The 17,202-nt window shown below is 42.6% G+C and overlaps 1 protein-coding gene across 2 annotated transcripts in view; it reads left to right on the top strand.

Moving 5' to 3' along the window:
- smad4b (SMAD family member 4b) overlaps positions 1 to 17,202 on the top strand; it is a 70,355-nt gene that overhangs the window by 4,883 nt on the left and 48,270 nt on the right. For both annotated transcript variants that reach the window (XM_067983595.1, XM_067983603.1), the window contains exon 2: positions 11,575 to 12,014. In XM_067983595.1, coding sequence (XP_067839696.1) covers positions 11,775 to 12,014 — 240 coding nt within the window. In that variant the 5' untranslated portion in view covers positions 11,575 to 11,774. The remainder of the gene's footprint in view (positions 1 to 11,574; positions 12,015 to 17,202) is intronic.

Below are 17,202 nucleotides of genomic sequence, written 5' to 3' on the forward strand. Positions count from 1 at the left end.
GGTAAGCAGAGTTTTGAATGAACTCAAGTTTACGAATTCAAACTTGGGACAGTAGCAGGAGAGTAGGAAGGCAGAGGATTAGTATGCTGGGGTAGGGTTTTGTACCCGAGAGGGGAGAAATGAAAGGAGGCATGACTGGGTGATAGGAAGGGGAGGAGACAGGATTCAAGAGGGGTTAAGTGGGAAGAAAAAAAAAGAATAATGGAAGTAATGGGCTTGGGTTTAGCGTGGCAGCCAAAATGAGCATGTGAATGGAGACAGAAAAAAATTCAGGTTACGTAGGGATGGATAAGATTAGGATATTCTCTGATATCCTCAGATAGATATGCCCTGGTTGTAAACAGAATAGGGAGGAGACAATAAAAGAGAATCTAAAGTTAAAGTCAGAGGTCCTGTGGTGGGATGAAGTATTAAGCTGATGATTTTTTTAAAGTAGGCCTACTAATTGCGTTATAAACAATCGCCAGCTGGCTACTTGAACAAATTGAGAGACAACAGTGGAAGTGCTTTTTTTGGCATTTTTTTTTGTTGGTTTGAACTAAGCATCCAGAGATTTGCATTCATAATGCAGGAACGTGCAAGATAGCTGGATGAAAAGTGTTGAATGGCAACAAGTCAGTTTAATGAGTAGACTAATGATATCTGGTTAGTTTGCATTCAGTGCAAGATTCTAGGATTATCCAGTGCATTTATTATGGAAACTGGTTATCAGAAAATATTTAGATCTCCAGACATTTTGGTTCACTGAATCATGGAAAAACAAGACTTGACAATAATTTGTAGTCTTCTGTTCCTGACAAAATGGTTTAATCTTGTCTAGAATTTACAATCAAAAATTAGGTATTTATAAAAGGTTTCAGGAGATTTATTTTCAGGAGATAAACTGCATACAAAACATTAATTTCATGTACTCTGTTTACTTGTTGTGACTAGGAAGCATCATAAATTTTATCAGATGTGTTTTCATTACTTGTGGATAGGCTGCTGGTGTAAAATTGTTGGAATATGGAATAGATGTGCTTGCTGACCTGCATTGGCTCCCGGTCCGGCAAGTATCGATTTTAAAATTCTCATCCTTGTGTTCAAATCCCCCCATGGCCTCGCCCTCTCCCTATCCCTGTAACCACCTCTAGCCCTACAACCCCCCGAGATCGCTGCGCTCCTCTAATTCTGGCCTCTTGCGCATCCACGATTTTCATCACTCCACTGTTGGCGGCCGTGCCTTCAGCTACCTCGGCCTGAAGCTCCCTAAACTCCGCCTCTCTATCTCTCCTCCTTTAAGTTGCTCCTTAAAACCTACCGGTTTGGTCATCTGTCCTAATATCTCTGTGTAGCTTGGTGTCAAATTTTGTTTGATAATGCTCCTCTGAAATGTCATGGGACATTTTACTATGTTAAAGGTGCTATATAAATGCAAATTTTTATGAATGAACTACAGCTCCAAAAACTTAATTTTACTGCATTGATGCAAGTTGTTGATGTCATGTCTTGCTGGAGGAGATGGAGAGATTGGAGCCAATCACTGCTTCATTACTGAGGGAAAATGTATAAGTGAGGGTTTTATGGATCAGATATACCAGTGGTATCGTTTGTAGGATAAACAGGATTTCAGATCTCTATCAAAATGGATTATTTTAGTGAGCTAAACTTTTGATTGCTGCATAGGTTCATAAATGTAATGTAAGTGTGATAGGTGGACTCCATTGATAACAGTCATGAATTGTCATTGGAATGAAGTACTAATGGTAATAGTGGTTAGAGCAATTTGAGCAGAGCAATTTGAGCTGAGCAATTAAGACCATCAAACAACACGATAGAAAAGATTTGACGAGTTTTTCACAAAATACTGCTTGTTAAACTCATTGGGTGGGAAGTTGGGGGTCATCCTTGGCAATGGAGAAGAAATCAGCTGAAGGGCAGAAAATCACAGGTATTAGAGGAATTATGTTAGGAGTGTTGAGTGGAGTACAAACTGTTTCAAATGTACAGCCACAGCTTCATTCAGAAATTTGATTCGAATAGGTTAATTTCGTAGATACAAATTAAGGCGGCAAATCTGAGGAGGCAGCTTCGGTAGTACCAAATGAGTTGCAAAATATCTAAGTGGATCAAGCAAAGGCAGATAAAATTTAATACAAGTTGGTGTTGTGCATAGGAAGGAAAAAGTAGGCAACACACGCATGGACTTCATGAATACTGTCAAATTAGCTAAGGGTGAAGTTGAGTGGGTCCTACGGAACTCGGTGCTTAACATGTTCACCTGCTGCAGAACAGCAATCATCCGTGCCAAAAGAATGGTGTGCTATGTAGCTGAAACAGTAGAGTACTAGTCAGAAGAAGTTGTATTCAAATTGTGTAGTGTTCTAATCATACCTTAGCTTCAGTGGTGCTGTGTCCAGTTCTGGTGACTGACACACAAGGGAAACATTTAAGCACTAGAGGTAGTGCATAAAGTTGAACCCTAGCATCTAGGTTTGTGAAAAGTCTGGAAAAACTGGGCTTTTCAGCCATGAAAGGAGGCATTTGAAAGTTTGTTTTATAGAGGTTAGTAAACAGTATGAGAATGGTAATTCCAAAAAATTACTTCAGATTAAATTGTGAAAGTAGGACAAAGGAACACAAGTTCAAAGTAGTAAAAGGCATATATTAGGACCAACGTCACAGGAATTACTAGATGAAAAAAGACCATCTTGTTCACCTTCTACCAACATGGTAATCGCATGATGCAATGATGATGGAGTTGTAGACTAATAATGGCACTCAATCTCTATCAATTAGTCTACAACAGACCAGACATGAGGCAAGGAAAATCCCCGGTGGTGAAAAGCTTTGGGAACCATGGGTCCAAAGTCACCTGTTCCCCTCAAGCATGCTACATTTACTTTGTCATGTCTCAAGTTACTTGTATCCCAAAATATTATTTTCTGAGAGAAATCTATCCCACTACAGAGAATTGACCTCCTTCATGGCCTTCCTTAAAACCAACATCTTCGACCAAACATTTAGTCGTCCCTCCTAATAATTCCTTCTTTGGCTTCATGTCAGTTTGATTATGCTTCTGTGAAGCACCTTCTTTACTTGCACACAAAAATCTAAGTTGATGTTGCCCAAATCTGATTTTAAACTCTCGGGGAATTCATTATTTTCCCTGGCATTTTGTTCTTCAGTTAGAGTTGTGCTAGTGATTGAACAGTGATAGATATGTCAATTTATACATGGAACTTATGATGCATCCATATTTTACAATAGATTATAGTATGTCATTTGACAGTAAATTGTAACACAAATAACATGTACCTGATGCTCTAGTCCCAAAGATACAAACATTTATTTGCAACTGTCTTGGAACAACAGTTTGGGGAGGGGGCTTGTTTCTAACTAATGAGGATTTTGTCCAGTGCTTGTAGACTATTGGTCTTCAGGTAGACTAGCATTCAGATACGGTAATTTGTAGTACAACTAGGCTATTTTGCAAGAAAGTGAATAAAATATATTTTAAAAGGCACATAAGTTTAAATGTAAAGTAAAATATCCCAGGGACTTGCAAAATATCTGGACTGCAATTGCTAGCAATTTTCATCCCACAAGCAAGCTGGGGAGGAAGGAACAAATATCTTCTGTACGCTATATTCTTTATTTTGTCAGATATTTTGGATAATACTAACACTGTGGATTAATAACATTCTTTCTTCCTCACTATTTTTGCATTCAGATTTCCTACTTCACAAGTTTTTAAAAAAAAAACTGTGCTAAATTATGTGGGAAGAATGAATTAATATTAGGGAAATTTGCAGGAACCAGTATTTGGCACATTTAGAGTAACTGCCTTCTTATTGGGTTTGACTAGTTCTTGCTGTTTTAACTTTCTACACACTACATACCCTGTAGTGTGTTAAAGACATAGCAGTGCACAATGCTGTGCCACCAATTAACCAGCAGAGAAGGGGCTGCATGAGCACCAAAGTCATAAGATGTGATGGGGATGGAGCAAGGTCTGGGAGGGATTTGTAAACTGGGATGAGAATTTTGAAACCTGTGTGCTTGGCGATGGGGATCCAACGAAGATTGACGAGGGTCGATGGATGGGAGAGTGAAACTTTCTAGGAACGTAGTGCGGGTGGTGGAGTTCTGGATGAGTTAGAGTATGTTGAGTGAAGTCGGACACAGTGGTGAGATGAGCATCAGAGAAGTCAATCGTGGGGGTAACAGTCATGGATAAGGATTTCAGCGGCAGTGGGGATGAGGTAGAAGTAGGCATTCTAGGTGAAGGACTGGATGTGGGGTCTGGATTGAGTGGATCAACTCTGCAGTTTCATTTTTGAATAAAACCAGGAAGGGGATGGAATCATGTTGAGCCAAGTCGGGGGATGCCAGAAGTGACTGTGTGGGCTCAAGAGAAGCCATTGAAGGAAATGTGTTGGTCATGTTGGAATGAAAGCATGGTGCCATGAAAGTGGGCCGTGAAGGATGGAGTGATCAACCATGTTGAAGACGACATGAAGACCTAGGAGGCATAATGTGCCATGGTGACAATCTCACAAAATACCATTAATAACTTTGACCAGGGTATTTTTGCTGTTGTGCTCTGGGGATAGGAACCGAAGTGAAGTGATTCAAACAATATTGTTAAACAGAGGTCAGTAGCTATGATCTGCTCAACAACCTTAAAGATGAAGGAGAGGTTAGAGAGGGAGTGGGAGTCAAGGTTTGGTTCCTGTGTAAGTTAAATGCAATGATTTTACCTGTGTGAATCATTGATAAGAACTCCTGTTATTAAAGGATAGAAAGAGGAGAACTGATTCAAGAGTTGGTTTGTACAAGAAATTTTAAAATTGTTTTTACATTTAGTATTGTATAAAAGCTATATCTTTAAAAAAAATGTTTTAATGTACCCATAAATCCAAAATGCAAAAGGAATAAGACGGCTAGAATTCTCTACCCCAGAGGACTGTGGATGCTGAGTCGTTGAGTATGTTCAAGGCTGAGAGAGAGATATTTTTGGACTGTAGGAGAATCAAGGAATATGGGGATCGGGTGGGAAAGTGGAGTTGAGGTCGAAGATCAGCCATGATCTTATTGAATGGCAGAGCAGGCTCAAGGGGCCGCATGCCCTACTTCTGCTCCTATTTATTAGGGATGGGCAATAAATGCTGGACTTGCCAGCGACGCCCACATCCCATGATCGAATAAAAAAAATTCTTGTGTTCTTATGAATGTACAACTTTTTTTGCATTACTCCAATAGTAAATGTGATCATAAAAAAACTTGATGGAGTTGTGTCCATTTGTAGAAACCTTTCAAGATAAAAATCGCTCTCGACATTCTCAGTTCTGTTGTTCTAAATTACAGATAACAAAAATGAAAAATCAACAGTACATAAAACTTTCAAAAGTTACTGACTCATAAATGATCTGTAGGCTCCTGCTTATATAAAAGAGCATTCTATGATGCAACGAAACAGATTATCCATTTTTATGCAATAAAGTGCAGTAGGCCGATCAGCATCGGAAAGTCAGGTTAATGCCTCAGCTGTGACCCATTATCAGATGTGAGCTCATCTAAAACTGCCAGTATCCTAACTCGCTCCAAGTCCTGTTCACCCATCACCCCTGTGCTCGCTGATCTACATTGGCTCCTGGTCTGGCAATGCCTCAATTTTAAAATTCTCATTCTGGTTTTCAAATCCTTCCATGACCTCGCCCTTCCCTCTCTCGTAACCTGCTCCAGCATTACGATTCTCCAAGATCTCCATGCTCCTCCAGCTCTGGCCTCTTGCACATTCCCCATTTCCTTCGCTCCACCATTGGTGGTGTGCCTAGGCCCTAAGCTCTGGACTTCCCCCCCTAAACCCCTCCGTCTCCCTTATTTCTCTCTTTAAGACGCTCCTTAAAACCTACCTCTTTGACCAAACTTTTGGTCACCTGTCCTAATGTCTCCTTATGTCAAATTTTGTTTCATAATGCTTGTGAAACGCCTTGGGACATTTTACTACGTTAAAGGCTCCATATAAATGCATGTTGTTGTTGACTTTAGTTCTGCAGCCCATTACCACTCTGACCTCTCTATCCTTGGCCTCCCGTACTGTTCCAGTGAAGCTCAACACAAGCAAATAATCTTTCTACTGGGCACCTTACAGCCTTCTGGCCGTAACAAATTTAGAGCTTAACCATCCCTCCCGTTTTCTCTCGGACAGCAGATGCTGCTAATGGAGGATAGCTGCACCAGTGCCACTGGGAGAGGAGGTGGTTTGGGCTGGTGATTGGGGTGGGGGTCCGCATGACTAGCGGAGTGGTCCACCACATTCCCGGGCTGTGGCAATCCGCTTCGCTTTGCCAGATTTTCTATGCTGTCTTCCCCCACCCCCATTCTCTCTGCTATTCTGTTGTAACCAGTCACACCTCCTATGGACCCATCTTTTGTTTCTATATTTGTCCCATTAACACGTCCTTTTGACTTGCACTATCATCTCTTTTTGTCATTTTAATTAGTCCTTCCCGGCACCCTCTCAAAGCTTTCCTTTTTGTTCTTTTTCTTTCCCTCCTCCCCTTTCCCCTGGCTAGATACATGCTTAAAAGCTGTTCATTTCTAACATCTTCCAGTTCTGATGAAAGGTCATCGACCTGAAACATGAAAGTATCGAGGAACTCAAGAGGGATTATACAGGTTGGAGGACCGTGACACCCCTCTTCGACTCCACGGTGCACTGGTGGGAAGCAATCAAGGCCAACATCAAGAGTTGCTTCATCCTCAAAGGTGTTCAGCAGGCGCGAGAGAGACAGAGGGAAGTGTCGCAGCTCCAGAAAAGCATGCAGGTTCTTTTTTTAAATTCGTTCATGGGATGTGGGCGTCGCTCGCGAGGCCAGCATTTATTGCCCATCCCTAATAAATATGAGCAGGAGTAGGGCATGCGGCCCCTTGAGCCTGCTCTGCCATTCAATAAGATCATGGCTGATCTTCGACCTCAACTCCACTTTCCCACCCGATCCCCATATTCCTTGATTCTCCTACAGTCCAAAAATCTCTCTCTCTCAGCCTTGAACATACTCAACGACTCAGCATCCACAGTCCTCTGGGGTAGAGAATTCTAGCCGTCTTATTCCTTTTGCATTTTGGATTTATGGGTACATTAAAACATTTTTTTTAAAGATATAGCTTTTATACAATACTAAATGTAAAAACAATTTTAAAATTTCTTGTACAAACCAACTCTTGAATCAGTTCTCCTCTTTCTATCCTTTAATAACAGGAGTTCTTATCAATGATTCACACAGGTAAAATCATTGCATTTAACTTACACAGGAACCAAACCTTGACTCCCACTCCCTCTCTAACCTCTCCTTCATCTTTAAGGTTGTTGAGAAGATCATAGCTACCGACCTCTGCAGCTGCAGTCGATGGGGGCCGATATCAGGGAGGGACTCAGGTGAAGGGCCAGCAAGCCTCGCTCTTCGTCTTCGAGGCCTCATAGATCATTTTCCGGCCCAGAGTCCGCTCCCTGGAGTAGGACGAGAAGTGCTCATGCTGCTTCTTCCAGATGCTGTACAGAGAGACATCTATGATCGATAGCCTGAAGGAGAAAGATGGCTTGGTGACGTCTTCACAGGCTGACATACTGGAGATCAGCAAGTCCTTTTATGTCTGACTGTATGACGCAAAGCCCACAGACAGCCCGGTCTCCCAGTCCTTCCTGTCCTCTATCATGGAAGTCTTGAGGACAGCGAGCGGGAGAACATGAATCGCCCTCTGACTTTGGACGAGCTGACAAAGGCCGTCCGATACTTTGAGAAGAGTAGCACCCCCGGAAGCAATAGCTTACCAATTGAGTTGTATTCGGCTTAGTTAGACTGGATAGGCCCAGACCTGCTCAAATGTACAGGAGTATGCTTCTGGTAGGCAGCATGTCAGAGTCTGTGCAGAAAGGCATCACCCTCATCTACTAGTGGGAGAGGGAAGAAATCGAAATTTGGCGACCCAGTTCCTCGCTAAATGTCGACTACAAGATTCTGTGTAAGATCATCACCAACAGGCTCAAATCTGCTCTGCAGCTGGTGATCCACCTGCATCAGACCTGCGTTGTAACTGGCAGGAAGATCTCTGATAGCTTTGTGCTGCTCAGGGATATGATTGCCTACGTGCACGATGGGGGGTGTGAACACCTGCCTCTTCAGCTTGGACCAGGAGAAGGCCTTCGATAGACTATACCACACGTACATAATGGATGTGCTCCCCAAAATGGGGTTTGGGGAGGGAATCCGCGATTGGATCCGACTGTTCTACGTGGACATCCTTAGTGCAGTCCTAATCAACGGGTGGGAGTCGGAAAGCTTTCCAATCAGATCTGGATTCAGGCAGGGCTGTCCTTTCTCTGCGGTTTTGTTTGTATGTTGTATCAAGCCATTTGCCGTGTCCATCAGGAAGGACGCCGGTATCGGGGGTGATGATCCGAGGCAGCGGAGGCGCTGTGGTTAAGGCTTCCTTGTACGTGGATGATGTCACTGTCTTTTGCCCCGATCAGTGGTTGGTACACAGACTGGGCATCTGCGACCAGTTCGAGCTGGCCTCGGGCCAGAGCGAACCGAAGAGTGAGACCATGCTCTTTGGCAGGTGGGAGACCTGATCCTTTGTCCCCTTCACTGTCAGGTCCGACTACCTGAAGGTGCTGGGGATCTGGTTCGGGGGGCCCTAGGCCTGCACCAAGAACTGGAAGGAGCGGGTCGCCACGGTCAAACAGAAGCTTCGTGTTGGGGGGGGGGTCGCTCCTTCTCCATAATCATCAGGAACCTGGTGATAAGGTTTGAGGTACTCGCGGTGTTGTTCTATGTGGCCACGGTCTGACTCATTCTCCGCCGTCACAGTTGCCCGAGCTATCTTCCACGTTGTCTGGCGGGTCCAAGGTAGAACACATCAGCCGGGACACTCAGTACAAGTTCCCAGACAAAGAGGGAAGGGGCGTCCCCATAACCGCTGTGATCCTGATGAGCACCTTTGTGTGTGGCTGCCTCAGGATGTGTGAAGAGCCCCAGTACGCAAACACCAAGTGTCGCTACACGTTGAGTTTCTACCTGTCCACCACACTAAGAAGACTGGGTCTGGCCATGCTGGCCGAGCAGACGCAGGACGTCCCTTCCAGTTGGACTGTTTCCCACCACCTGTCCCAGGTGGAGAAATTCCTGAGAAGGAACCCCTCGACCACAAGGCCATCAGACAGTGATCGGCACGGAACGTTTTGGGAGTCCTGCAGGGAAACGAGGGGGTGGACCCGATCGGGCAGTTCCCCAACCAGATGGTTGATGCCATTTGGCAGAACGTCTCGTCGCCGGAACTGACCAGCAGGTACCAGGATGTAGCCTGGATGGTGTTGAGAAGGGCCCTCCGTGTGGTCCTTCCAACGGAATCTCAGCGCTAGTGAGCTTCCCTTGAGGCTGTGGCGGAGACTGTTGCCCACCTCCCGATGGACTGCCCCTTCGCGCAGAAGGTGTGGAGAGAGGTGAGTTGGTATCTGTCCCGGTTCATCCCCAACAGTTCGGTAACACAGGACGCTGTGCTCTACAGGCTGTTCCCCGGGACGCACACCGAGACAGATGTCAACTGCTGCTGGAAGACAATCAACTCAGTGAAGGAGGCCCTTTGGTCCGCCTGAAACCTGTTGGTCTTCCAGCTGAAGGGGCTGTCCATGACCGTGTGTTGCCGACTGGCACACTCCAAGGTTCAGGTGTTGCGGGACGTGTTGAAGCAGGTTGCGGCCTACGCAAAGGCTCCATGGGGAAAGGCCATCATGTGAGGCCACCCCACTCTGTATTGTACAAAATGTATTAGAAGATATTTACTGTGTTTTGAATTGTAATAATGAGATCATAGTGTGTATGATTTGCATGGTATTGTTTTGAACAGCATTGCTTGAAATTGTGTCCTTTTACATTGAACTATGTATATCTTTACATTTTATGAAATAAAGTATATTTTGAAATATAAAATAATTAACACTCGTTCTCTGGATTATTAGTCCAGAGAAAATGAGTTCAAATCCCACCATGGCAGTTTGAGAATTTGAATTTAGTTTTAAAAAGAAATCTGGAAATGAAAAAGCTGATTATCGGTAAAAGTGACCACGAAGCTGTTGGATTGTTGTAAAAATACAACTGGTTCACTAATGTCCTTTAGGGAAGGAAACGTGCCGTCTTTATCCAGTCTGGCCTATATGTGACTCCAGTCCCACGTTAATGTGGTTGATTCTTAACTGTCCTCTGAAGAGGCCTAATAAGCCAGAGCATAGGGATGGGCAATAGATGCCGACCTTGCCAGCGACACTCATCCTGAGAATTAATTTTTAAAAATTATCACCACAGATGCTGCCTGACCTGCTGAATGTTTCCAGCATTTTCTGTTTTAATTTCAGATTTCCAGCATCTGCAGTATGTTGCTTTTATATCAGGTGTTGATTGACCATATTCCATATTCTGGCATTTTCTGATTTTAAGATTTCCAGCATTTAAGGTTTTTCTTTTAGGAATTTTTGCTAATTATTTCAGGGCACTAGTGTAATAAAGTGCTGCTGAGTTTTTTTTTTGTCATGCACTTGTTGGCAAATATATTTGCCTTTATTAACTGGAAAAAAAACACAAGCATTGCCTTTCAGCAGTGTGACTAACAGAGATTTTGATGAATTTGCTTAGAAGGCTTATCCCATGATAAATCTGAAACCTATTACCTGAAACTAAATGCACTGAAAGTTGTGAAAATTAATTGATAATGTGATTGATCTGATCTAGGGAAGAAGTAACATTATTCTCTTAGGCCTTTTAACCATAATGTAAAACGATGATTAATGGATAACTATACTTTTGTGCTTTGAAGTTTTGTGTTTTGGTGCAACAAAGATGTCTTGTATTATGGCTTCATTACCGTCCCATATTCCTTTCTCTCCTGGTATTAGTTGCATTTCCCCAGCAAAATTCTGGCTCCAAAAGCTTCAGCGATATGATGTGAGGTATTTTGAGAGCTTCAAGATCACTTTTTTAAAAACTCCCCTTAAAGTTTAACTGGTGAACGAACAAGTTGCTGTGGTACCAAGCCACGTAGATCAGGAAAGATTTGATATCTGATCCTTTAAGAGCTAACTGTTTTAGCTAGGATATCAGTAAGGCACTTAAATTGATATTAATGCTTGGACAAATGAGAAAAATTAGCTAGAGTTTCTGCCTGATTGCTGTTCAATGAACTTATGTTGGAAAGTGGACCTTTGAGACCATTAGGTGATAACAGGATTAGTCCGCGTTCTGGTGCCTTCCATAGTCAAATAGTCTTTTGTTGATAAATGAATAATGGCCACTTGGGTGATGTACTGGGAGGCTGTGGAACTGTATCCCAGTATAAATCAATCTTCGGGAGATCAGAGGAGAAAATGTGAGAGATTAAAATTAAAGAAATTTCGAACAGAACATTTCTAGAAACTCAGGGCAGATATTGAAAGCTTTGTAAATCAATTTATTTGTAAACAAATGCAATGCCAGCTTAGGAAAGTGTGAATAATGAGTTGTGTTGTGAGTTACATGTTCTGTCTGGTTTGTTTTTAAGGTTACTCCAAGGAACGCTTCACCAAAGCTATTTCTTTGCTTCTGCTGAGGTTCTGGCTGCAATTGAGCCAACACGTGGTGTGCCTTTTAGTACACTGGAACATTTACTGCAAGAAGGAACAGTTTCTTAACTCTGGAAGGAACAGTTAGCTTTGAAAGGTTGTGCATTTGAGGGGGAGAAACTGGTACGAGATCAGCAACATGTCCATCACCAACACCCCGACCAGTAACGATGCATGCCTGAGCATTGTGCACAGTTTGATGTGTCATCGACAAGGTGGAGAAAGTGAAACTTTTGCCAAAAGAGCTATTGAAAGCTTGGTGAAAAAACTGAAGGAGAAAAAAGATGAGCTTGATTCACTGATCACAGCTATAACGACAAATGGAGCTCACCCCAGCAAGTGTGTCACAATACAAAGAACGCTAGATGGCAGGCTCCAGGTAAGTGTTAAGATGGGAACTTATTTAAATATAACAACTTGCATTTATATACAATGTTAAACGGCCAGGAGTGTCATCAAACAAAATTTGGCACCAAGCTACATGAGGAGATATTGGGACAGGTTACCAAAAGCTTGGTCAAAGAGGTAGGTTTTAAGAAGTGTCTTAAAGGTAGAGAGAGAGAGAGACATAGGGAGGGAATTCCAGAGCTTAGGGTCTAGGCAGCTGAAAGCATCGCCGCCAATGGGTGATGCGCAAGAGGCCAGTGTTGGAGGAGCGCAGAGATCTTGTAGGGTAGTAGGGCTGGAGGAAGTTAGAGATAGGGAGGGGCGAGGCCATTGAGGGATTTGAAAACAAGGTTGAGAATTTTAAAATTGAGATGTTGCCAGACCGGGATCCAGTGATGGGTGAACAGGACTTGGTGCGAGTTAGGATATCGGCAGCAAAGTTTTACATGAGCTCAGGTTTATGGAGGGTGGAAGATGGGAGGCCGGCCATCTTTGGGCGTGAACTGCGGAGAAAGTCCTTTCATTATGAGTTCTGTTATTTTCTGTTAACCCCTTTGGATCTCATTTGTTTTCGTTTTAAAATCTCCCTGTTGTAGATGCTTACTTCCTGATCAATTCTGTTTGATTCAATTTCATTATCTAAACAGACCATATCCGTGGTATTTCTGAAAAATCAGCCTTTTTAATTTCTTTCCAAACTGGCTAGTTGACTAGGTAATGCAAATTTTTAAAACTTGCAATGAATGGTGTACAGCACTGGAGACCAAAAAGGGTAGAGAAATTACACCGAATGATTGATATTAATGTTGAGTGTTTATCCATGCTGTTGGCTCAAAAGTATTCTATTAAGTAAAAAGAAAAATATTAATCCCACGTTTCATCTCTTTCCACCCCCCCCCCCCCCCCCACCTTTTTGAGCAGTTCTGCGGAGGTCTGTTTTTGAAAGACGAAGCTCACCAGAGTAGCTCAGCTTGCATGAGCTATTGGCTCTGTCAAAAATAGCTCTATAGAATTGATTTTTAAAAAATTTATTCATGGGATGTGGGCGTCACTGGCGAGGCCGGCATTTATTGCCCATCCCTAATTGCCTTCTTGAACTGCTGCAGTCCGTGTGGTGACGGTTCTCCTACAGTGCTGTTAGGAAGGGAGTTCCAGGATTTTGACCCAGCGACGATGAAGGAACGGCGATATATTTTCAAGTCGGGATGGTGTGTGACTTGGAGGGGAACGTGCAGGTGGTGTTGTTCCCATGTACCTGCTGCTCTTGTCCTTCTAGGTGGTAGAGGTCGCGGGTTTGGGAGGTGCTGTCGAAGAAGCCTTGGCGAGTTGCTGCAGTGCATCCTGTGGATGGTACACACTGCAGCCACGGTGCGCCGGTGGTGGAGGGAGTGAATGTTTAGGGTGGTGGCTGGGGTGCCAATCAAGTGGGCTGCTTTGTCCTGGATGGTGTCGAGCTTCTTGAGCGTTGTTGGAGCTGCACTCATCCAAGCAAGTGGAGAGTATTCCATCATACTCCTGACTTGTGCCTTGTAGATGGTGGAAAGGCTTTGGGAAGTCAGGAGGTGAGTCACTCGCCGCAGAATACCCAGCCTCTGACCTGCTCTTGTAGCCACAGTATTTATATGGCTGGTCCAGTTAAGTTTCTGGTCAATGGTGACCCCCAGGATGTTGATGGTGGGGGATTCGGCGATGGTAATGCCATTGAATGTCAAGGGGAGGTGGTTAAACTCTCTTGTTGAAGATGGTCATTGCCTGGCACTTATCTGGCACACATGTTACTTGCCACTTATGAGCCCAAGCCTGGATGTTGTCCAGGTCTTGCTGCATGCAAGCTCGGACTGCTTCATTATTTGAGGGGTTGCGGTGAGTGAGTGACATACTTTTAGTTGCAGATGTAACAACTTCTGAAGTCAGTACTTGCCAAGTACATAGGAGTACTCTCTTACCAGAAAAAGGAACTGTGTGAGAAGAGACTGGTGGCTGTCCTTTTGATAGTTCTCTTCTTATGGAGAATTGCTTGGTGACTTTCCTTACCCACATGAAAAAAGGCAGACATGTTAGGGGGAGTTTTGCTCAGGGCCCTGGCAGTATGTTATCATACTTAAAAGAAGAATCACAAAAACACGAGAAATAAATACCGTTCTTCTGTAATTTGGTTAACCTGGCATTAATCAAAGAAGAGCAGAGAGATTATGCTAGGAGAAACTTCTGTTTGTCCACTGGTTCTTTTTCTCTGCATCTTAAGGCTATGTCTTGAGAAATGAAAAGGTGGAAATCAAACTGAGGGTGTGAAAAGACATCAAAGATCTACATGAACATAACTTGAGTGATTTATCACGTCATAGGAACATAGAAACTGGAGTAGGCCATTCCGTCCCTCAAACCTGTTCCGCCATTCACCATCTGCACTACTTACTGTCCCTCCTAACTTAGTGTCATCTGCAAACTTGGATGTAGACTCTATTCCTGCATCCGAGTCATTGATGTATATGGTGAAATACTGAGGCCCTGGGGAATACCACTTGCCACATCCCACCATGCTCTCTTTATCCCTACTTTCTGTCTCCTACCTTCAACCAATTTCCAACCCATGTCACAAGGTTGCCTCCAGTTCCCTACGCATTCATTTTTGTTAAGATTTCATACAAGAAATTATTAGATGTCTTCTGGAAGTCGGTATAGATAACATCGATAGACACTCCCTTATCCACCATGTTAGTGACTTCTTTTAAAAAAAAATTCAACTAGATTAGTCAAACATGATTTACCCTTCACAAATCCATGCTGACTCTCTCTGAACAGCTCATACTTGTCCAAGTGCTCAGTCACACTGTCCCTGATGATAGATTCCAGTAACCTCCACGTATCATCTGAATCCAAAACAAGATTAGTACTTTTAAATTCCTATAGAAGTATATAATTTTATTCAGGATTGGGCATTTTAACGGTGTAGTTTTTGTGTGATGTGGCAGCTTTTTGATATTTAAAGACCAAAGTAATAAACAAAGAGTTTCATTGAATGTATGTCAAACTTGAAGATGTATTGTGATATATGGTTTATGACTTCAGGTATAGCCAGAGTTTTAAAAAGAAATTGGATAATTTACTGTCTTGTTTACTTAAAACACTTTTTGTGTTCCATGTTGTATAACTGATTTGAGGCAGGAAGATACGATTACATCATGTAAAAGATAATGAGCGTCAGAAAATTATTTGAAGTTGGACATCTGTGAACAGAATCTGTGTGCTTTTATCTGGTTCTCCTTTGATGAAGGACTTCCATAAATTGATTTATTCGGTAGTCAAACCTCTCAGCTGTTCTAAGAATTTTTTTAAGAAGTGGTTCTTAGCTCACCAGTGCAAAATAAGTGACGTTAACAATAGCTGGAAGAGTGGTCCTTAGTGAACTCCTTTACACTGTGTTGGTGTTTCAGGCAGTTGCTCAATTTGGTTTAAAAATTATTAGTTAGTCTCTAGTTTGTTACAGTTGAGACTTTTGAATTGTTTGAATAAATCAATTTATGGGTGACTTTCATTAAAGTGCACACAATGTAACTTTTGAGATTTTAATTAATTAGAAAAACATCTGGTAAAGGACCAACTGAAATAATTAGGCCAGCTTGCTGTTAGAAAAATACATTTTCAGATCTATTTTACTGTAGGAGGTGGAAGGTCTGCTGATACTGGAGTTTTAATATCATTATGTAATTCAGCTGTGCATAACAATTTGGTGTTTAATTTAATTCCTAAAGACTCTCCAAGATATTTTTGGCCACTAAGGTAATTAAACTTGTATTTTATTCTCAATGCTATTTTCTCTTGGTAAGAAATGGGTTCTAAATTAATCTTCCTTTGAATCCATTTAGTCATGTTTGTTCAATGACATTTTGTCTTATTAAATTTAAGATTAGTGATGGGTCAAATATGTACCAGGACCTCTGAATATTGTCTGAAATTTGGAAGTTGTTGACCTCACAGTTCCCATGTGATGTCTGTGCTGATCTGTGAGAAATTAGAAATATATATGGTGTCGCACTTATTTTATGTATAACGTGCACCATTTTATCTGAAATTAGTTCTGAATCTAGACAGCATGTTAGGTGCACTTGAGTGCTATATACAGACTTTTAGAAAAAACAGACTTAAGTATAATAGACACTAATTGACATTGTCAGCTGCCACCAATTGAAGCGCATCAAGTTTCTTTCTGCAGTACAGTGTGAAGACATGAAGGCAACTGAAGAGAGCGTAACAACACCTTGCACACTGCAGGATGTAGAGTTGTTGATATTTTACTATTAATTCAAATTAAATCTTCCATAGAAGAAGCTGTTTTGCATTTTAAGGAAAGGATGATTGCTGCTCGGGAGAAGGGAACAATCAGTCCAGTTAAGGGCAAAATCACAATGGTTACAGCACAGAAAGAGGCCATTTGGCCCATTGAGCCCGTGCCGGCTCTTTGTAAGAGGAATCCAGTTAGTCCCATTTCCCCATAGCCCTGCAAATTTTTTCACTTCAAGTATTTATCCAATACCTTTTATAAAAGCCACGATTGAATCTGCTTCCACCACCCTTTCATGCAGTGCATTCCAGATCATAACTACTCGCTGCGTAAAAAGAGTTTTTCCTCATTTCGCCTTTGGTTCTTTTGCCTTAAATCTGTGTCCTCTGGTTCTCTACCCTTCTGCCAATGGGAACAGTGGGTAATCAATTTTTTTTTAAGTGATGTTGGTTGAGGCATAAGTATTGGCCAAGACACTGGGAGAACTCTGAGAAACTCCTCTGCTTTTCTTCAAATACCGCTGTAGGATCTTTTACATCCACTGGATCCTCACATACCATCCCAAAAACCAGGCTCAATGTGGTCCAAGGGAAAGTGACCTGAACTAGGAAGAAAGCTGCTGAACGGGATTTTGGGGGGGGGGGGGGTGCGGGAGGGAGGGAGTCATGATTAGAGTGGTCAGTACTGTCAAAATTCAATTGGAAGCCATACAGATAAACCTCAAGCATTGCCCAACCTGGTTGTTTAAAGTTAAGAAGAGAAATGGGCTCAGTGTACACACCTGTATGTCAGTGAGCTACACTTCCGCTTTGAACTTCAGGAGAAGATGACACAGCTTCTGGACTTTCGTGTATCGAAATGTGAAGGTCTCCAGAACATTGGAAACATGGGCAACCTG

Source organism: Heptranchias perlo, chromosome 1, assembly GCF_035084215.1.
Source record: "Heptranchias perlo isolate sHepPer1 chromosome 1, sHepPer1.hap1, whole genome shotgun sequence".
NCBI classification, from domain to species: Eukaryota; Metazoa; Chordata; class Chondrichthyes; order Hexanchiformes; family Hexanchidae; genus Heptranchias; species Heptranchias perlo.